The sequence below is a fragment of the Mugil cephalus genome, chromosome 19 (genome assembly GCF_022458985.1).
Source record: "Mugil cephalus isolate CIBA_MC_2020 chromosome 19, CIBA_Mcephalus_1.1, whole genome shotgun sequence".
In the NCBI taxonomy this organism is placed as follows: Eukaryota; Metazoa; Chordata; class Actinopteri; order Mugiliformes; family Mugilidae; genus Mugil; species Mugil cephalus.
In genome coordinates, this window is record NC_061788.1 from 3,742,874 (window position 1) to 3,764,084 (window position 21,211).

General features: G+C 39.9%; 2 protein-coding genes across 6 annotated transcripts; both read left to right on the plus strand.

Annotated features, from left to right (window-relative positions):
* Positions 1–1,023: 1,023 nt before the first annotated feature.
* Positions 1,024–12,164, plus strand: LOC124997011 (cytotoxic granule associated RNA binding protein TIA1-like). 2 transcript variants are annotated; one of them, XM_047570472.1, is made up of 12 exons: positions 1,024–1,227; positions 2,643–2,739; positions 3,034–3,132; positions 5,002–5,056; positions 5,146–5,233; positions 6,228–6,303; positions 6,433–6,538; positions 6,691–6,789; positions 6,874–6,958; positions 7,059–7,200; positions 7,472–7,620; positions 9,952–12,164. In XM_047570472.1, the coding sequence occupies exons 1-12, from the start codon at positions 1,202–1,204 to the stop codon at positions 10,088–10,090; spliced, it is 1,161 nt and encodes a 386-aa protein (XP_047426428.1). In that variant the 5' UTR covers positions 1,024–1,201; the 3' UTR covers positions 10,091–12,164. The 2 variants fall into 2 exon arrangements, with proteins under 2 accessions (XP_047426428.1, XP_047426429.1); XM_047570473.1 differs by having other exon boundaries at positions 7,475–7,620.
* A 1,014-nt stretch (positions 12,165–13,178) lies between these two features.
* c19h2orf42 (chromosome 19 C2orf42 homolog) lies at positions 13,179–19,975 on the plus strand. Of its 4 annotated transcripts, none has more exons than XM_047569064.1 (9): positions 13,179–13,282; positions 13,568–14,671; positions 15,941–16,069; positions 16,227–16,313; positions 16,475–16,579; positions 17,533–17,640; positions 18,632–18,732; positions 19,142–19,304; positions 19,399–19,975. In XM_047569064.1, the coding sequence occupies exons 2-9, from the start codon at positions 13,606–13,608 to the stop codon at positions 19,635–19,637; spliced, it is 1,998 nt and encodes a 665-aa protein (XP_047425020.1). In that variant the 5' UTR covers positions 13,179–13,282; positions 13,568–13,605; the 3' UTR covers positions 19,638–19,975. The 4 variants fall into 4 exon arrangements, with proteins under 4 accessions (XP_047425020.1, XP_047425019.1, XP_047425021.1 ...); XM_047569063.1 differs by having other exon boundaries at positions 13,189–13,285; positions 13,595–14,671; XM_047569065.1 differs by lacking the exon at positions 16,227–16,313 and having other exon boundaries at positions 13,189–13,285; positions 13,595–14,671.
* The last annotated feature ends 1,236 nt before the right edge of the window (positions 19,976–21,211 follow it).

Consider the following 21,211-nt stretch of genomic DNA (forward strand, 5'->3'; position numbering starts at 1 on the left):
CATTTATATCTTAAGAAAATATTGTTTGTTAAATAAATATAAAATATGTTTATATGTAGATGATTAGAGCAATTTTTTAAACTGTAAAAAATATTTATGAATCAAATTAGATTAAATGTGTTCACAATTTACTTCCTGTAAACGAACACAGTTAAAGCTGTGGTTCAACTTTGAACAAACATTTCAAGTAAATAATGTTAAAATCATTTGTTTCTTCCATATATTTGCAGAATTGATTAGATAATAGCATATATATATATATATATAACATATATTAGCACTTCTAATTACGTATGGAAATAAATATTAATTATGGAAAACACACTAACATGTTTAAAGATCAGATCATATGTCACTGTTATTTTACAGCTGTTCCTTTTAAGTCTCAACTTAACTTATAAATCTATAATAAAACATCAGAATTCAATTGTTGATCACTTTAGGTGCCTTTAACCTGACGAGTATCAGATTTAGAATCAGCTTTATTAGTCAGGTATGTGTGCACATACAAGGAATCTGACTCTGGTCACTTTGCTCACCTGGACAAAAACATAGAACTTAAATAAGTGCAAAAAAAAATAAATAAAAGCATAACAAATAAAACTGAACAGCATAAATTAGACTTATGGAAATAAAACAATGAAAAATAAAGGACAATATCTGCTTGAAATGTACAAAAGTGTAGAAATATTAAGTTGCATAAATAAGAGAAGTACTAAAGTATCTAAAAGCTCTACTTAGTTACTTCCCTGCAGCGTAAATACATAAACAAACAGTGAGTACAGGTTTTAAATGTCTGTAAAAACAATACAATCAGCACTTTTTAATAGTTTGATTCGTGCAAGATTGCATAAGCTCCAAGTTTTGGTGTCATCCAGTAAGGAAGGCAGAAAATATCTGTATTTTTTTTTTAAATGTAATGTGTTATTTGTTGTGTTTTCCAGGTTGCACGGTTTTGTAATCTGCCCAGAAATTGCCTTTGGCTGAACTGTCGCGCATGCGCGTTATGAGTCGGCCCCGGTCGCTCCGCCATCTTTGTCGGCTGCCTCCATTGTTCATTCAGGAGCTAACAGCGGCGCTAAAAAACCAGTTCACACTTTGCATTAAACTATCTCGACGGTGTCGCCGGTAGCTTGCCCGCGAACAGTCGTGGATTTGCTCTCAGGGTTGCGTCTTGTTTTCGGCCAGCGAGTGGAGCAAAATGGACGATGACCAGCCCAAAACCCTGTAAGTGTCTGCGTTACCGCTAGCTTCTGTTCGTCACGTAACGTCCAGCAGCGGCTGGTTATCCCAGAGCCCATTTCTTTTTTTGACCGGGCCTCGAAATCATCAAGGCATTTAACTGCTAAATTAGTTTTTGTTGCATCTCAAGTAACAATTAAACCCGTAGTTGTGCTTCAGTATATGGCAATGCTACCTGGCTGGCTAGCTAATTCCAGAAGAATCTCAAATTAACGCGTACGTTCCCGGTGCTCGCTAAGGAAAACCTGACACAAAAGTTCAATTCTCAATAAAAACAAACCCTGCTTCATAGGTTTTATTTATGCCGAATAAAAATGTGTATGTCAATTATTCTATAAGGCGTTGGGAGGCAGCTCTACACCGTAGAGAAACCTTGAGATGTGCAGAAGAACATTAAAGTGCCAGTCTTTAAATGGAGTTTCGCGTGCTGTCTCCATAACGTTACTTGGTTAGTGGAGTCATCATTGCACAGGCCTAGGAAGCTATTTTTAAGGATATACGTTCTTTCCATCAGTAGCCTTGATGAATATTACAAAGGTCGATGTTGTTAAAGTGTATATTTATATTACCTGGATGAGATGTTTTTATTTAAAGCTTCCAGTCAAGCAAAACAAGGTCAGTAGCTGCATTTTTAACAGTGGTTCTTCACTGTAGCTACATTATGTGCTTGACTTATTCTTAAATATTACAAATACAGAATTATTTGGTATTAACAACCTAAAGGTTTCATTTTCTTGAGGCATCACATGGTGAGCGTGCATAATATGCTCCTTTTCACACATTGTGAGCACATTTAATTGGTGTATTGTTTGATTCTCATTCTTGTTCTAGTCGATGTTAACAGGACATTGTAAACTTATTGTGTTACAAGGAAGAAAAGCAACCTGAAAGGTCTTAAAGGCTGTGTAAACATGGGAGTATTCCAGGTCATATTTACATTATTCAGTAGCCTGAAGCACATTTTATTCCAGTAAGCACTTAGATTAGATAAATACTTAATTTATCCCGAGGGATAAATGGTCAAAAATGCAAATACTCACTCTGGAGGAGCAGCTACTGTAGATATTTTTCACATTTTTCCAAAGTAAAATACCTAAAATTTTAATTTGATGAATTTTCTAATTAATTGTCTAACTGCAATACTTATGATAAGTAAATTAACTATAATTAGTTTCATTGTCAGGTGGTTTTACAGAAAGATCCAATGATTTTCTTATTGTTATTGTGTCATTTACTATTTTTATTAGTGAATTTCTTTAATTTAACATGTTATAATTTGTGTGCAATGACAATTAAAGCTTGTCTTCTAATGCTCGACGTTCCAGAAATTGTATTTTCCCAAATTGTGCAGCCTTTGTTGGTTCGTAGTTTCTAACTCTTGTCTGTGTTTTTGTTTCCAGGTATGTGGGAAATCTGTCCCGAGACGTGACGGAGGCTCTCATCCTGGAGCTGTTTGGCCAGATCGGACCCTGCAAAAGCTGTAAAATGATAGTAGATGTAAGTTTATTCTTAGATTCGTTTATTTCTTTTCCCCCGTATCATGAGATAATCCTCAAACCAGCGCATGCTTGTGGTGGTGGTGGTGGTATAATCTCAACTGTTCCTTTCGTAGAATTCCTGCTTTTGTTTGCCATCCTCGTTATCTGATTTAGGCACTTGTCTTGACTCCTCTCGTGTTCATCCTCCTCATCCACAGCTCTTTTTTCCAGTGTGCAGTAGTAACATCTCTGTTTTTTATGCTAAATTAAATCAACAGTGACTTAACATCTGTGTTTTTCCTGTCCACTCCAGACAGCAGGACATGATCCGTACTGCTTTGTGGAGTTCTATGAACATAGACATGCCACTGCCACAATAGCAGCCATGAACGGTCGGAAAATACTGGGTAAGGTAAGCTATCATATCTCCTGGGTGAGTCGCCTGAGGGAAGGCTGGGTGGGCAGAGTTTGACATGAAGCGACCGGAGACACTTTTATTGAATATGTTTATTTATTTTTTTGGTCTAAAAATGACCGGGATGGAAATGTCACACACGGATCTTAAAAACATTGTGTTTTTGATTCTCATTGTGAGCTTGTTACTGTTTAAACAACAATAATCAATAAACATATTTGATGGGTGTAGTGTGGTAACGTAGCCTAGAAGCTAAATCAACCTCTTTGTGGTGGATATTTTGGTCCGGAGTCTCTTTGTTGGGGATTGTTTATAGTCCAGCAAATATCTTTATCTGTCCATCGTGTGGTGATGGACAGAAGTGAAACGATAACGTAGTCGTACGTATTTAAAACAAAATGGTTGGCATCGGAGAAGCGAGTCGTTTAGAGTCCGACAGCTACTTTAAAGGACAAACATTTAAAAGACTTAACTGCTGAATGTGGCGCCTTGTTGCTCTTGATTGGTTGTAGGACTCTGCAGGTTTAGGTTTCAAACTCCACTACCACTTGAAAGAAAGTACGACTATTGCTGCCTTCAAAAATGGACCTTGTGATTACAACCTGGAAAGTCATGTACGCAAAAGGTTTGGCGTTCAGTTTAACAGACTTAAGTCGGGCTCACGCATAGACTGTATAAAAAATGGACCACATGTCTTCACTTCCCCCCCCGTTGCTCAAACTGAAACTAGAATTCCTGGAATATGGGTGACGGAGTCAGTGGCAACTGTCAATCATCATGATGTCACATCCTGTTTTTGTGGCATCAAAAGTAAAACAAACTTTTACAAATCATTATATTAAATACCTAAAATGACGGAAACCAGTTCAGGTTTTAGTTTGGCCCATCCACTAACACGGAAGAGGCGGGACTCTGCGTTGTTTGGTTTCACTTTTAGATGTCATGGCATCCACTTTTTGTACAGTCTATGGGCTCCGACGAAAGGAGTTATAATCGAGTTAATGCCCGAATTCGCCCTCCCGATAGTCGGTAAACATGTTTCACACATTTTCATCTATTTTAATAAACAAGGACACACACTTTTAACACTTCTCCGTATCTTAAGCTTTAAAAATGGGTTAAAACACGTTAAATGACAGTAAGAAAATGTTTTTTTTTATTTTTTTTTTAAAGCTATGAATACGGTGCTGTTTGGATTTTTCTTTTCTTTTTCACGTCATTCTTCATGTTGTCTGATGAGTTTCCATCTCGAGGCCCTGCTGTCTAATCATGTTCTCTGATCTACTTTAATCGATGCTCCTCTGCCCCCACCTCCTCCTCCCCCCTTTTTTCCACATCTCCTACTGCTGTGTGTTCTTTTTTATTACGACATAAAGACTCCACATTAAGAGCAACCTCGAGAAAAATACGCTCCAGTTAAAAAAAATATTTTATCCTCAACAGGTATTGAAGGACCATTTGAGGAGTATAACAAGTTCGTAAAAATCACTTGTTTGTAAGTCCCTTGTTATTTGGACCTTACTTCCTACAGTTTTGCTCCAAATTATTGACTTGACAGAGTAAAAAATGTTCCTAAATTATGAAGGTGATATGTCCCTTTTATATGCTCCACTGTGTTTTACTGTGTGCTAATTAATGCAAAGGTTTATAAATTTGTATAAGAACCCAGATGACCATCTTATTAAATAAATAAATAAATAAATAAAAGAAAAGTTCTCAATCACCGAATAAGTAACAGTGGTGTGTGTGTGTGTGACAGAATCTCTAATCAAAGAAAAAACAGAAGCTTCCTCTTTTCTGCAAAGGGTGCGGTGATATCTCATCTTCTTCCTCTTCCCTCGCTTTCTGCATCTGTCTCTCTCTCAGGAGGTAAAGGTCAACTGGGCCACGACGCCAACCAGCCAAAAGAAAGACACAAGCAGTGAGTGGACGATTGCGACCAGATCGAACCTGGTTTCTGTGGATTAAAGTGTGAATGAATCATCTTCTTCTTCTTCTTCTTCTTCTAAGGTCACTTCCACGTCTTTGTCGGAGACCTAAGTCCTGAAATCACCACAGACGACATAAAGGCAGCGTTTGCTCCGTTTGGGAAAATATCGTGAGTGTTTTCTTATCGTCTTAAGCTGTTTAGATAATACACAGGTTCAAATAGTTACAGAGTAGCTATCAAGCAGCTAGCATAAAGCTAAACATAGCTGTTTATATTGTGGACTTAGCTGCTAACATTGCAGTGTTTGTCTGGGATTTCACCTGGGGGCTAAATAGGCGTGTACTATGCAGCCTTGTGATTGGCTCAAGGGTGATGGGGGCGGGGCCTTATGTGTACAGAAGCTTAGATTGACAGGTCTAGTGTGGAGCTCTGAAACTGCTCCTGTATCTCTGAATGAGTGAAGTGGTGACTGAAAGATGATGTCTTCTGACTCAATTTATGCCTTTACTAAAATACGTTGGATTCATGTTAATGTGTATTTAAAGAAATTTAAATTTGTGGGGGAAAATTATAAAAAATATATATAAAAAATGTCTGTCAACCAAAGATTTTGCGACCTATGCTGTACATTTTTAGCAAACACTGTAGTAAATGTTGATTATTTTTAGTTTTCGTGTCAAAATAAGCTACAGTTTAAGCTACAGAATTAAAATACACAAGTCCTCACGAGTCTTAAGGCCGTCGATGAACGTCTGGTGTCTGTTTTCGGTAACGTCTTGGACCCCTGCTGGGAGCTTTTCAGACAGTTCAGCGTGTTCAGCTTAAGTCACCTTAAGGGCACCTCTGCTAATCTGTATTAATTGTGGAAGTCGCCTGTGCTCTTAATCCTCCTTATAAACCAGCCGCGTCTTTTATATTTTAATATATTAGTGTTTTTTTGTTTGATTTGCTGCCTTTTTTTGCCTATTTTCATTCAAGAATTATAAAGAATTTGTTATAAATCAAAGTTAGGACTGATATTTGGGTGCAAAGTTGAGACGTCAGTGTGTAGCATCTCAAACAAAGTCAAATATGGATGATGTGTGCCAGAATATTTAGATTTTATTTAGTGTTGAATTAGCTGATAAGAGTGGGAACTTAATCTAACTGTGTTTGTGTGCAGGGATTGTCGAGTGGTGAAAGACATGGCCACAGGTAAATCTAAAGGCTATGGCTTTGTCTCCTTCTTCAACAAATGGGTAAGTTTTCCAGTGGTTAGACCGTTGAGTTAAGAGGACACAGAAAACTTTGGGTGTAGCTTTGCTTAAAAGCCAGGATTTACATCAAGTGTTTGGTGTATTTTACCAATGTTTTCTTCCCGTGACCAGGATGCAGAAAACGCCATTCAGCAGATGGGGGGTCAGTGGTTGGGGGGACGGCAGATCAGGACCAACTGGGCCACCAGGAAGCCGGCGCCTAAAACCACAAACGAAAGTGAGTTATTCGACTCTATAACAACATTTATTTTCACCGCTGCCTCTCCTCTTTGCGCGTTAGTCGATCCATTGTTGGGTTTTAGAGTGAAATATCTAAATAATTATTGTAACCACCCATTCATTTCTGTTTTTTTTTTGTTTTTTTTTTAGCGCCTAGTACCAAACAGCTATCGTTTGACGAGGTGGTGAACCAGTCCAGTCCCAGCAACTGCACCGTCTACTGTGGAGGAGTCACGACGGGCCTCACTGGTGAGTCAACACAACAATAACATCAGCAGTGCAGCAAATGGAAGATAGAAAGAAAAAAAAAATGCATTCTTTCCTTGTTCACAGAGCAAATTATGAGACAGACCTTCTCGCCTTTCGGCCAAATCATGGAAATCCGTGTTTTCCCGGAGAAAGGCTACTCGTTCGTGAGGTAAACCGACGCCTCCGATTGTGCGATGATTTAATTTCGGGGCGATTGTCGTCGGATGAGTTATAATTAGCTCACCTCCCTCCCTCCCTCCTGTGCGCAGGTTCAACTCCCACGAGGCAGCGGCTCACGCCATCGTTTCGGTCAACGGCACGGCCATCGAGGGCTACGTCGTCAAGTGCTACTGGGGCAAAGAGACGACGGACATGGTCCAGGGCCCCATACAGCAAGTACAGATGGCACAGGTATGAACGGGGAGGCTTTAACACCTTTAACAGTCTTAAATATGAGCATGATGTCCTGATTTGATAGTTGAATGACAATAAATTTAGTTATTTTCAAAGTAATTCCAGGTCTAGCTTGGTGCAGATCTTAAATTTAACCCATAATGGTCTTAAAAAAGCCTTAAATTCCACTTGTTCACACGTGCAGAAACCCTGCGTGAACCAGGGCTAAGCTAAGCTAAGCTAAGCTAAGCTACCAGCTAAGTGTAACCTGATGTATTCTGTACGGCAGCAGAACACGGTGAGCTTCGCGGCGCAGCCCTACAACCAGTGGGGGCAGTGGTACAGCAACACGCAGCAGATCGGCCAGTACGTTCCCAACGGGTGGCAGGTGCCGAGCTACGGCGTCTACGGACAAACCTGGGATCAGCAGGGCTACAAGTGAGAACTTTAACCTTTTAAAGTTTTGTGTCTGTGTGAAAGGTTTGCTTCGTTTAATCTCCTGAGACCCGGCGTCCTCATGTGGGGACGTTAAGTTTTAGGTTTGTGGCAGCTTCGTCTGCATAACTAGATACTAGGTGGTCTAAAATGTGCAAAACTTCATCAAGTTTTACAGTTGAAACTTGTTTATTTATGTTTATTAACTGTTTTAGTTTAATATGACACAGAAACGTAACGAGCTATAACTTCGCTATTTAACAAATACTCGTTTGAGGACATTGGGATTCATTATTTATTTACACAGCCACGTTAAGTTTTATGTTTTTGTTACATATTGGTGACTTTATTATAATATACAGTGAAATAATCCCCGTGTCCACATATGAGGACATCATTTTTTTTTTCTCCAAAAACTACTTCCTGTCCAAAGATGACGCTTGGTTTTTATACTTCTTAGGTCCTACTAAAAAATAAGAAATTGTTGGGTTCGCCTGAATTTATTTCTTTTTTTTTTGAATAAAATTTGTTGGTTTAATCCTTTAATGACTTTTATCAACAAAATCAGAAGAAAATTACATATTGCAGCATTTACTCAAACACTCTGATTGGTCCAAAAACCTGCTGTTCTCCCGTATTGTTTATTGTTTATTGTTTGGATCCTCATTAGTTGTCGCCTTGGCAACCACTAATCTTCCTGGGGTCCACAAAGGACATAAAATATAACGTAAATGAAAACATTGAAGCATACAGACAGTCAAACATTCATACATTTCTCACATATCTACAACAACAACAACAACAATCGCCCGATCGGATCAACAAATTGATCTGAAAGCCTGGACGTGTGATTGGCAGGGAGGGACAGGAGGACACTGGACAAACTGCTTTCATATTATGGACAATCCATCCCATCCACTAAACCAAACACTAGAGGGACAGAGGAGCTACTACAGAACTTTTACACTAAACTTCTTTTTGTAACAACTAAGCTACAAATTATGACCAGTTAATCTGCATCATTAAAGTCTAAGTCTACACGTGCACACACGCGGTGTTTGTGTGTGTGTGTGTGTGTGTGTGTATATATATATATATATATATATATATATATGTATATGTATATATATGTATATATATGTATATGTATATATATATGTGCATAATTTCATAATATATTAGCATTATAATTATGCAAACATACGATAATAGCTCTAATGGTACAATAGATTGGTAAATTTTACTGCAATTATATGAGTCTTAAAAGTTAATTGTGAATGAGATATGTTTATAACGGAGCATTTGAGAAGATTAGTGTTTGTCAGGTATCAGGGAGCCAGATTTGTCACTAGTACTGTATTTTCCGGACTATAAGTCGCTCCGGAGTACAAGTCGCAACAGCCATAAAATGCATAATAAAGAAGGAAAAAACATATATAAGTCCCATTTTTGGGGGAAATTTATTTCATAAAATCCAACACCAAGAACAGACATGTCATCTTGAAAGGCAATTTAAAATAAAAATAGAATAGAGGCGACAACAGGCTGAATAATTGTTCTTACGTTACATGACACAACTGAGAACGTGCCTGGTATGTTAACATAACATATGAAGAGTTATTCAGATAAGTATAGCATAAATAACATGCTAAGAAGTTTACCAAACCATCCGTGTCACCCCAAATAACTAAAATCCAATGAAATCTTCATCCTCGGTGTCACTTTTAAACAACTCCGCTAACTCCGGAGGTAGAAGATGCGGCGCTTCCTCTTCTACGTCGCGCACGATGTTCAAACACCCAAACGCGTGTGCGAACTCGTTCCTCTAGCTGTGGCCACCTAGCTTTTAGCCCGCGATTGGCTTTTTTTGTTTTCTTCATTTCAGTAAGAGTAACCTCCGCTTTTCTCCAGTTCCCTTACAAGTTTCTCGCTAACTCCAAACTGCTGCTCGATTATCGGCTGCATATTTTACTACTTGCAGCTTGTAATCTGCAGAATATGATTTTCGTTTCGGTGCCATTTTTGTTAAGCCCTTCTCAGTTGTTTTTAAAAGTTACCGCCAATGTTGAAATTATCAACACAGGCCTAGAGCGCCCTCCTGCGGTTTAGTGTGAAAATAACATGTGAAATGATATAATAATGTGTTAATAATTTCACACATAAGTCGCTCCAGAGTATAAGTCCCCGGCCAAACTATGAAAAAAAACGCGACTTATAGTCCGGAAAATACGGTACTTGATTGAAAACATATTCCTGTACGACCCATCAGGATGTTAAATGGTTAATTAATTAATTGATTAATTAATTAATTCCTGTCCTCTGCTTGTCCTGCAGTCAGTTACACGCTGGAGCTGGATGGACGGGCGTCGGCGCCGTGAGTAACGGCGGGATGGTGGAGCCCGGGCAGGGAGTCAACGGGACGGTGCTAACCAACCAGGCCGGCATGAGCACCGCCGGCTACCACACCCACTGATCCCCCCCGGTCACCGGTCACCAGTAGCCCTCCCTCCCTCCCTCCCCCTCTCTCTCTTTATCTATCTATCTATCTCTATCTATCTATCTCTGAGCCTCCGAGGCCACAAGGATGATGCTCCACCGGGGAAGAGAGTGCGTTAGACGCGCTCTGTCTGTCACCTCCACAAAGATTAGTGTAGCTGGTACGCCATTTTATCAACCCTACCAGCCCCCTCCCTCCCCCATCCTCCTCCCCCCCAAAAAACAAAACAAAACAAAACTCCTCACCCACTGCCCAGATTCGCAAGTGTAAAGACAAACCATCCACACTTTAAAACACACTGTTAAACGCTGAGGCACTTTGCATTCGGTAAAAAAAAATAAAAAAAGTGTCAAAAATACTTCCAACACAGCCACAGTTTTGTTTCAAAGTCCGATGAATTTAAAAGCGTATTAAAATATCATCTTTTTGTTTTTTTTAGCTCCTCAGAGCCAAAGAGCAAGGGCCGACGTTTTTTTTTTTTTTTTTTTTTTTTTTTTATACCGGTTATTTAAGGATCATGACGCAGGGAGAAGAGGCTACGAACTCTGGCCACATAAAAATATAAAAAAATAAAATAAAAGCACTCAATAGTCCACAGTATTGCAGCGCAGCCACGAAGACGTGTATCGGGTCAACGGAGGTTTTTATTTTTGTCTCAGTCGGAAGCCGAAAAGCGGGAAAAAAAATAAAATAATAATAATAATAAACGCGAGGCCGGGCGAGCTCTCAGGGTGTTGTTGAGTCATTCTGTGAAACGTAGGAAAACACTGAGTAGTAGAAGAAGAAGTCGGCAGTTTTGAGGGGAAAGTGGATCCAATAAAAAATAAATACATAATAATAATAATAATAAGTAAAAATTTCAGCTCTCCTTCACCTCATCTCCAGGATCGGACTGAACGGACGTGAATCCCGTCTGTGGATAAAGAAATATGTGTGTTTGCTTACGTGTGTGCATGGACTGATGCTTTTACACACAAGACAGTGTCCAGGTCATCTTCCCCTGAAACACAAAGGACTATGCCATGTTTATTTCCTTTTTTTTTTTTTTTTTTGCAACAAATATAACAAATATAATAGTGTCCTTTCTTTTTTTTTTTTTTTTTTTTTTGTTTTTTCTGAGCATCTTTAAAATGCCGACATTGTATAAAGAGCTTTTGCCTTTTTTTTTTTTTTTGTGTTTAATTTCGGGACTGTTTTCATAAAGAAGTGTTGAGAAGACACACAATGAAATCATGTGAGACATTTTATGTTCATAAAAAAAAAAAAGAAAAAGTGGCTGTCAACTGTCAACTTTATTTTTTAAATTAAAATATCTCAAATAAAAACCAATTGCAGGGATTACTGCCACTCTTATTGTACTTACAGGCAGACAAATGTTGCACAAATAACTAGGGGTCTCTTTGTTTTCTTTTTTTTTTTGTTTTAATGTTTTTTGCATTCCAGTTTGTGATTTCATTTGGAAAGTCTGTTTCATGTAAATAACCAAGTCACAGACGGTCTGTTCAATTGTAGTGAATCTGTATAAAGACGACATGTTAATTAAGGAAGCGTGCTTGCTCCTGGTTGGGTTTGTGGTGGGGTTGGGGTTGGGGTTTGGGTTTGGGTTTGGGACGGGGGGGGGTCTAGATACCGTAGAGACAGTGCAGCATTTTGTTTCAGATCCTTGGCGAACGCCTTTAGATTGACTGAAGAGTACTTCCTAATTTATTCAGTTTTAGACCTACTTAACAGTCGTTTTTATAGATTAAGAAACGGCCTCGCAAGGATCCGATTTTTTTTTTTTTTTTTTTTTTTTTTGCACTGCGGCCTCCACTAAGTAATCATTGAGAAATTCATCATGTTGCCTTATTATCAGTGAATTACCTTTTATCCTTTATTTTTTAATTTAACCAAAAATCATCTGAGAGAAGGCAGTGCCTGGGAATGTTTTCAGCCTGTGTTAAAGGCAAGGGAAGTTCTGTTGATGCTTCAGTACCATGGTCTATGTTTATTCTTTTGTTTTTTTTTTTTTGCTTTGTCCCATTAAAATGCTGATTGCTTAAAAAAAAAAGTCACTTTTAAACTGCATTATAGTTTGTGTTGCAGAGAACAGACGGGATGATGATATTAACTTCTTTAATGCCCAAATAGGACGTTTGAAGGGTTATTGAATAAGTTTGTAGAGCACAAACCAAGAGTCCAGTGTTAGCTCTTCAAAATGGCTTCAATGTCCTATAAATTAAACCAAAACAAATGCAAAAATGGGCAAATATCTGCAAAACGACCATGAAAGAATCTTATTTATTTTGTGCTTCTCCCATAGAAGCTGGTCAGTTGTGATTAAATGGTTTGTGGCAAATTTATCCTTTTTATCCGTTGCGTAAAAGACGACACATTAGCTGAACTTGACCTTTAGGGGTTTGTTTTATGTGTTAAATCTAGTCCATTAGTGTATTTTCATATTCAAATTTACTCAAAATGATGGAAACACTTAAAAAAATCAAGCTAATCCTTTTGATACTTGAAATTAAAGTACTGAACGTAAATTAATAATCTACAAGTATCCCTTTCTCTATCAGTTAGCATTCTAGCATAAAGAATTCAACAAGTTTTCACGTTGTACTCTCGCTTTTTAGGCTAAATTATAATTAATGTATTAAAAATATATATATATATAGTTGATTTTTGTATGTTGTAGCCCTGTTATTAAACAAAATATAGTTCTAACTTTTAAAAGTTAGCGGCCCTGCTAATATTTGCCAATTAGCAAATACAAGCCAGTACAGCTGAGGATTATGGGTAAAAGTAACCGTCACATAACCGTCACTTCTGATAAATATTATTTAAAACTGATTAAATATAGTTGATTGCTTTATTAGATAATTAATATATTGACTCCTGTTGTAAAAAGAAAAGAAGAAAAAGTGTTATATTCCATAAAAAAGCCCAACATTAAATGGAAAACGCACTTACAGTCGTATCGACTCAGACGAACTCCATCACCCAGAATGCAACGCGTCCAGAGAGGCCGCCCGCTTTTTTTCCTCTACCACGTGATCGCCTCCGACCAATGGGGAGTGTCGTTACAGGCGCAATGCGGTTGTCGGGATGTAAGGAGGAATGGCGACGGTCGAGGCGGTTTTGGAGGCCAGAGCGGAGCAGGATTGACCAAACAGAAGCGAATTACAGGTAGTTTGAACATTTACTCCAAAAAAAAACCCCAAAAAAAACATGGACCCACACAGAAATATTGAGAGACGAGAGCTTCTCTGCAGCGTCAGCATTTAAACAGATGCATGTTTCGTTTTGAAGCAGTTTTTAAAACATTTACAGTGTAGTAAGAAATATTAGCAAAAATATGCAGTGTAATTAAAGTTTAATTATAATTAATAACTTAACAGATTTGGCTGTTTAAGTGACAACATGAGATATAAGGTGGTGTTTTATTTCCTCTTTTTGTATTTCTTGTGTAAGGATCGTATCCCCTTCATGTGCAAGTAAAACTGAGTGAGATGATGGAGACCGAAGTGTCCACCTCCTCCAGCATCGTCCCCTCCTCGTCCCCCGCTCAGCCCAACCCGGCGAAGCGAGACGGCCGGAAGTCCACGACGCCCGCCTTCCTCTCCAACCTGGGCAGGGCCACGCTGAGGGGCATTCGCAGGTGCCCCCAGTGCGGCGTCTACAACGGCACCCGGGGGCTCAGCTGCAAGAACAAGGCCTGCGGGGTGTCCCTCAGGAACGCCGCGGCCTCGGCGTCCGCCCGGGGCGCCAAGAGGTGCGCGGTGGAGGCGGTGAAGGTGATAATCGACAGCGAGGAGCGCGGCGGGAAGGAGCCCGAGCAGGAGGGGGACGGCGTCCTGCTGGGCGGCGGCGGCGGCGACTCGGGCGGCGGCGGCGGCGGCGTGCAGGTGTTCTCGGTGTGCCACAGGGGGAGAGGGCCCACGGCCACGCAGTGGGGCTTCGTGCAGCTCGTCCCCACGGACACGGCGATAGCCACCGGGGACGGGGCCACCCTGCTCACCCGCATCAACCTGGGCCGCTGCTTCCTGCCCTCCTGCAGGCAGAGGTCGAACCCGGGCGACGCCGAGGTGGCGGCCGCCAAGCCGTCCCCCGACAGCCTCTGCGCGCACATCAAGCAGGCCATAGAGTGCCAGAGTCGCGCCACGCCGCTCACCCTGAAGAGCTCCACCCTGGAGGGCCTGCAGGCCTCCGTTCAGGCCAGGGAGGAGCTGTGGCGGCTGGCCACGGAGTCGCCGGGGCCCCTGGTGCAGCGGGTTTCCAAGGACACGCTGGTGGTGAAGTGCCACGCCGACTCCCAGCATCCTCTGGGGCTGCTGCACCTCACCGTGGCTGCAGGGGGCGCGTCGGACGCCTCGAGGGGCGACAGGAGCGTCTTCACCTGCGCCTGCCAGGTTAACGCTAAAAGACACAAAGGGGGCGGCGCCGAGGGGGCGGCGTCCGGCTCTCAGCCTCCCCCCGGATCCCCCTGCCTTCACTTCTACGCCTGCGTCAGCGCCTTCGCCAGCGACGAGAAGCTGGCGTCGGAGTTCGCGGGTTTTATCGGCTACACCTCCAGCGGTACGGAGGCTGAACCTGGTTCCTCCTAAAGGACCCAGACAGATAACACATAAAAATACACCCACACTTAACAACTTTATGGAGGGATTGTTTGACTTTTAGGTGCTTTAAACAATTAATTTAAATTATTTTTTTATTTTCTTTGTCAGGAAACATTAAACAAGTGGAATATGTAGTATAAAAAAATAGTATAAAATATTTAAAAAAAAATTATAAAGTCATGCAACATCTCTTCAACTACATTAAGTTTTATTTTTTTAGCTAAAAAAAAATAAAACAGTATCTTATATTAAATAAATGTCCTAAATGTAAGTATATACTGTGTATAAACATTGACGTCAGCAGTAAATACAGAGAAACCAGGAAAAATGTGGATTATCAGATCAAATTAAGCACAAATGGACTCGACAATGATCCATATGAACTAGTATGGATTTGGAAAAGTGGATTAGCCTCAGTTTTAGTTAGTTTTAGCTAAATAAAAGATGCTAACGCTAAGAGCTTTAATAAGAAGTAACGTTAGCCATAAAATACTGTAGCGTTAAAAGGACGACGAGGAGTGATCACAAATATTCAGTTTATTGTTATTTATTGTTGGAACTGAAATAGTTACTGTCGGATGTAACTACGACAAAACAACAACATCCACAAACTTATCTGAACATAACTTAAGAAGTAACTTAAGGTTTGACTTCATCAAAAAATACAGCATAAATTAATAATAACCTGACACTAAATGTGAACCACACCACCAGGTTTCTGTGTCTGGATTCCAGTTGTTTCTTCTAATGCAGTGATTCATTTACTTCTCTTTTCTTTGGCAGATACCTGTAAAAATATAAAATATATCTCTGACTGCTTCTCACATCTGTTGGTTCAGTCAATCACACAACAGCTCTTCAGCTTTTTAAATTAAGTTTACAATTTATACTCTATTAAAGTTTCTGATTCAAGTTAATGCTGCTAATCTCCAAGTTCAACTGTCACTATTTGCCTCTCAGTGGCCGTAACCATGGAGACCTCACTTGGATACTCTCTATATTATAATTAGATCAATAGGTTTAAAATGATTTAGTGGCAAAATAAATAATTAGAATAAATATAAAAATAAAATTCCATAAAAATAACATTAATATGTAATAAATTAAAAAATTAAACAACTAATCCATTAAATAATGATAATAATAATCCTCCTGTTTGCAGCCTTTATGCTAAGATAAGCTACTACCTTTTCTAACGTTTATCCTTTCACTTTTTTTTTCCTTCCAGCTCTGCAGCAGACGTCCTCCAGCCGACTGATAAATCCCGGTGAGAAGCCTCTTCAGCAGCCGCCGCTCGAACTCGTCCCCTCCGTCCACCACAAACCCAAGAAGCTCCGCCTGGACGACCCCGTCTCCGGTGGCTCCATCTTGATTCATGTCGAAGCATTTTTATTTTTTTTTTTTTTATATCCCTCCTCGTGGGCGTTGTGTCTAAATCTTTCCCGCTGTCCTTCCTTCTCCTTCTTGTCTTCTTTGTGTCTCCACCTCGTCTTTAACTCGCTGTCTCTGCGAAGCCCCGTCCTCTGGGGCGGGGACAGACCCCGGCCTGAGGAAAGCCGGGCAGAGGAAAAGCCCTGGTGCTGGTGGGATGAAGGCTCCAGGTGCTGAGTCCCCCCCCCCCCTCCCTCCGTCCATGTCCTTAGACATCTGTCTCTGTATCTCTACCGTCCCTCTGTCTAACTCTGCTCCACTAACCCTGTTGAAAAGCATATTTTAAGTTTTAATTAAAGCTGACGGACTAAACTTGTGATGTGTTCGTCAGGAAGCGCTCAGGCCGTGGACGAGCGAGCGGTGGCCATGAGCTTCCACCAGTGGCTGGCGAGCGTCACGGAGAGGATCCACCACACCATGAACTACCAGCACGACGGTAAAGTTTCACCCACTAAACGTTATTTATATAAGTTTCCATCTTTTGTTTGGTTTTATTATTGTCTCACACACACAGAATGAACTCAGACCACTGTTAAACGTTTGCAAACTTATTCATCAAACCTTCGCAAAATGTCCTTCTTGATTTAGACTCAGATCTGTGCGATGCAGGTCGCTTAGCTTAGCTTAGCTTAGCATAATGACGTGTTCTCCCTGGTGTCTGCGTGGGTTTTCTCCCGGTATCAGGTTCAGATGAAGTGGAAAAACATCTTGTCAGAAGTTTTTAATTTCTCAGGAAAACGGAGTTTTAGTGGCTATTTGTCTCAAACTAACAACAAACATAAACAAACTAAACGGCCACTCAGGGATTTAGAGGAAAAAAGTCCAGGCAAAAAAAAAATGACATTTGGTGCAGTTTATTTAGACTGACCTTCAAAATAAAAGCACTAACAAATAATCCAAATAAACATAAATACTAATGTGTTTATAAACCTACTTGTTTAAACAAATAAAAATAAATAACTCATATTTAAACAAGATTACAAAAGAATAACAAATATCTCCGACACTGAGCGACTTTTAAAGTTAGAGCTGACGTTACTGTCGAGGTTAGTTCATGTTCTTAATTTATATTTTCTCAGGTGTGTGAGATTAAGATGATTAAACCAAGAGGCACAGCAGCTAGTTTGTTATAAACCTGCTGCCATTATTATAAATAATCAACATTTGACTCATTCTGAAAAAGGAAAAGAGTCTCAGCTAAACACTTGATGTATTATTGTTAATATTTAATCTGCCACCAGGGGGCGGTGCAAACAAACTGCTGCAGCTCCAGAGCAACAACTGTCACTATTCTGCTCCTGACGATGGTTTTAATTGTCTTTAATTGTCGGGGGGAATAAACGAATAACCATGAATTAAAGATGCTTGATTATCGCCCACATTCGTCAGGGAAGCCGCAGCCTCTGGTTTACCACATTCCTCAGGACTTCTTCAACGCCCTGCAGCAGCGCCTGTCGCTCGGCTCCAAGAAGAAGAGGCTTCCCAACTTCACATCAGGTGAGGATTTTACTAGACTCGAACAGAATAAGACTCTGGTCACTAAATATACGTCCTAGAACCAATCAGAGACGTTTTATTGGCAATAAACTGACAATATGACGCCACTTTAGACGATGTGTATAACTACAAACTAACTTTACTCCACTAAACTATGTCTGCCAGGCTGGTGATGAACTAAATGAAGCCAGAATTAGACATAGAAGTTATATGAGACGCTGATACCTGAGCTAAACACAGTCAGGTTTTGTTTTTAAGTAGAAATGTTCTTTTCTGCAGCTTCACACTTTTGCTTCCCTGCGTTTTTAAAGGAGATGCTTTTACAGTTTACAAGTTATTATACCCAAAAAAAAAATATTATAACATGATTGATGCACATAGAAATAGAATAGAAATTTTCAATCAAACTATTTTAATGTTTAAAAAAAATAAATAAATAAATGCAAAGTTAACCTCCTGAGACCGGAGCTTTTATTTGCATTTTTAATTTCTCCATATCTCTTTATTTGGGATTATTAGGACCTGAGAACTATAACAACTTTGAACAGGAAGTAGTTTTTGGAATTATGTCGTCATAATCGTGGACACAGGATTATTTCATAAAATATAAATACATATAAATTGAAATTTTCATGTCTGAACATGTCTGTGCAAAAGCATAATTGTTAATAATAAATTCCCAGTGTCCTCAATCAAGTACATGTTAATTAGTGAATTTATAGCTCGATGCTACTGATAGAATTTGTGTCATATAAGCGTAAATAAATTATTTTAAACTGTAAAATAGTGTTTTTTGTCCACTTTTGTTAAATGATCGACTGTAGAATGAATCCACTGAAACTAGCATCTACTTATGAGGATAAAGGTTTAAATGAAGCAGAATAAGAAGCTTTACTTTTTTCTTTTTTTTTTCATTTAAATGTAAGTGATGTTAAGTGAGTTCCTCTGTCTCAGCGTGTGAATAAACGTCTTGTCTCTTTGTTGCTGTCAGCGTTTGTGAGGAATGACGGACTTCCTCTCGGCTCCCTCTCCAAGTTCACCTGGCACATCACCAGCCTGACGCAGGTCAAACGCATCTTCGACACACCGGAGGTAAATCCTGACACACAGAGGGAAACATTCTGATTTAAGAGGAAGAAAGATGCTTTAAAAATTAGTTTTGTTTGTTTGGTCTAATTTACAAATCAAATTTCTATCATATTAACCTTCATTTAACGAGACTGATCATGTTCAGATACAATGAGGGAAAACAACAACCTGGGAACAATTAGGAACAAACAGCAACGCGCACAACAACACAAATAAAATACATGGAAGATAAAAAAAACAACTGGACTAAGACTCTGGAGTTAAAATAAAACAAGAACGTTTACGTAAAAGTAGAAATAATGTAAAAACTAATGAGTCGAATCGACTTTACTGTCAATTCTGCAACACAACACAGGATTAAACAAAACATTTATTTATAATTATTATCATTAATACCTTTATATTCTCTTAGTTGCCGCTGGAGGTCACTCAGAGTTTTGTGAAAAACGTGGACGGTTCTTACTCGCGTTTCCGTTGCCCTGAGCCGCCGCCGGAGTCCGGACTAACGGAGGGACACAGGACGGATCGTCCCCACGCCATCCGACCCATGGACCTCCGCACCTTCCTCAAAGTCGGTGGGTGTCTCCTCCGTGTTGTTTTAAAACCGAACTAGCGCCCGGTTAAGTCACGTCCACGTTGACATCGTTTCCGTCTCCCCGTCTCTTCCAGGGCCGAGCTCGGCCGACCAGAAGGACGTCAGCCCGTTCGTGATCGAGTGGATCCCCGGCGTCCTGCCTCGCTGTCAGATGGGCGAGCTCAGGATCGGCTTCGAGTTCGGCCACCAGCAGAGCGGCCACGCGGAGCCCCACGAAAAAACCAGCGCCGCGGAGAAAGGAGGTCGCAACAAGACGGACTGCGGCCAGACCAAACTCACAAAGGGCCTCGAAATCCTGCAGGTCGTCGTCTAACGGTCCCACAGTTGTCGTGTGACATCTGCAATAATCAACTCAGTGTTAAGTATTATTATTATTATTATTATTATTATTATTATTATGCAAGTTAAAATCTTCTCCTTAAAGCTAAATATTCACACTCTTATATTTTTGAAACAGATTCTATTTTTACGAGCAGATATTAATCGTGTGAGTGTTTAAATTAAAAAAAAGAACAAACAAACATGTAATCGAGCAAAATAGAACAAGTTCACTAAGTATTATTGTCCTGTTTGTTTTGCTTTGTAAACCAGAGGAAGATAAAACACATTCAGTGGAGGAAATAAAAAATAAACCTTAAAGTTTTGGATTCATTTCTTTTTTTTTAATTATTCAAGCAAAATCTGTCTCTTCCATTCGTCCCAATTTGCCCTTAAAACATCTTTGTCTCAGTGAGGTCACAATGAACTAAAAATAAATATAATATAAATTAAATGGTTTGAGTTTTATCTCATTGTCTCTTCTGTAAAACATACGTCATTATTAAAGAGAATTAAACGTTAAAGGACCAGTGCTTTGTATTTGGGGCCATCTAGTGGTAGAGTTGTAGATTACAACCGACGGAAAAAACGTCCCTTTTTATGTAAAAGAACCTGGGATGGCTGTAACTTCAATTTAAAAATGTGAAAGGCTCTTTTCAGAGTTGTGGTTTCATTCATCCGGTCTCCTTTATAAACTAATCGCTGCAGAGTGAGTACAGCTTGCAGTATTTGAAATACCGTAATTCACCAATGGACAAAGTTCAAAGCTGAACCCTGGAAAGTTGCACTTTCTGGAAAAAAAGCTGCCATTACGGTAATGATGACGCAAGACCGGGGCGACCCAGGAAGAAAGAGTTGTTTCCCAGTGTTCAGCAACACTTTGAATTTTGTCAATGCCCCTATACACTGTGAGTTACGGTAATTCAAAAACCCCGGGAGTTTTAATGTTTTGCTGATGATACGTTCGGTTCTGAAGGGTTAAACAGTGTTTTATGACGACATTGAGGCTCATTTAAGGTTCTGAGGGACATTGACACCGTGACCTGGCTCATTCTGTAACAACACGAGCTGGTGCTTTGTCTTTTTGTGCCAGTCGGGTTAATTTTTCCTGCTTTTCCTGCTTCACTTTCAACAATGGCGTCTGAAACCTGATGTTGGCATCTCCGAACCTCCTTAGTTAACCTTTGCTTGATGTGTTCCTTCTTAATTGATCCCAAACAATCAATCTGAAAATTGACTGAAACATGCTCTACTACTAAGTGAACCAATTTCTTTCTAAAGGAGCTGCACGTCAAACTACAGCGTTGGCGTCGGTGTTGTCGCTGTAGCTAAACCACCTACTGGGATCACGCTTCCTGCCACAAAGCAAAAGTAGTTCAGGAATGTGCAGATCTCGATCTAATCCGGTTGGGTTGAGCCAAATACGGATGGATAGTACGGTGGTTAGTGGCTAACACACAGGATGTTGGCGTTTAAGTCCCGATGAGGATCTTTTATTTTGTTTATTTTACATTTATTTCATACTTAACCATGATTCATCTCCACTCTTTCTGTTACTGGCACAAGGAC

Excerpts from the sequence above, each read along its gene's own strand:
- LOC124997011 (XM_047570472.1), top strand. The coding sequence starts at position 1,202 with ATGGACGATGACCAGCCCAAAACCCT. Across the intron at positions 5,057-5,145 it reads CCAAAAGAAAGACACAAGCA|GTCACTTCCACGTCTTTGTC; the intron begins GTGAGTGGACGA and ends TCTTCTTCTAAG. Across the intron at positions 5,234-6,227 it reads GCTCCGTTTGGGAAAATATC|GGATTGTCGAGTGGTGAAAG; the intron begins GTGAGTGTTTTC and ends GTTTGTGTGCAG.
- c19h2orf42 (XM_047569064.1), top strand. The coding sequence starts at position 13,606 with ATGATGGAGACCGAAGTGTCCACCTCCTCCAGCATCGTCCCCTCCTCG. Across the intron at positions 16,314-16,474 it reads TGGTGGGATGAAGGCTCCAG|GAAGCGCTCAGGCCGTGGAC; the intron begins GTGCTGAGTCCC and ends TGTGTTCGTCAG. Across the intron at positions 19,305-19,398 it reads CCGCACCTTCCTCAAAGTCG|GGCCGAGCTCGGCCGACCAG; the intron begins GTGGGTGTCTCC and ends CGTCTCTTCCAG.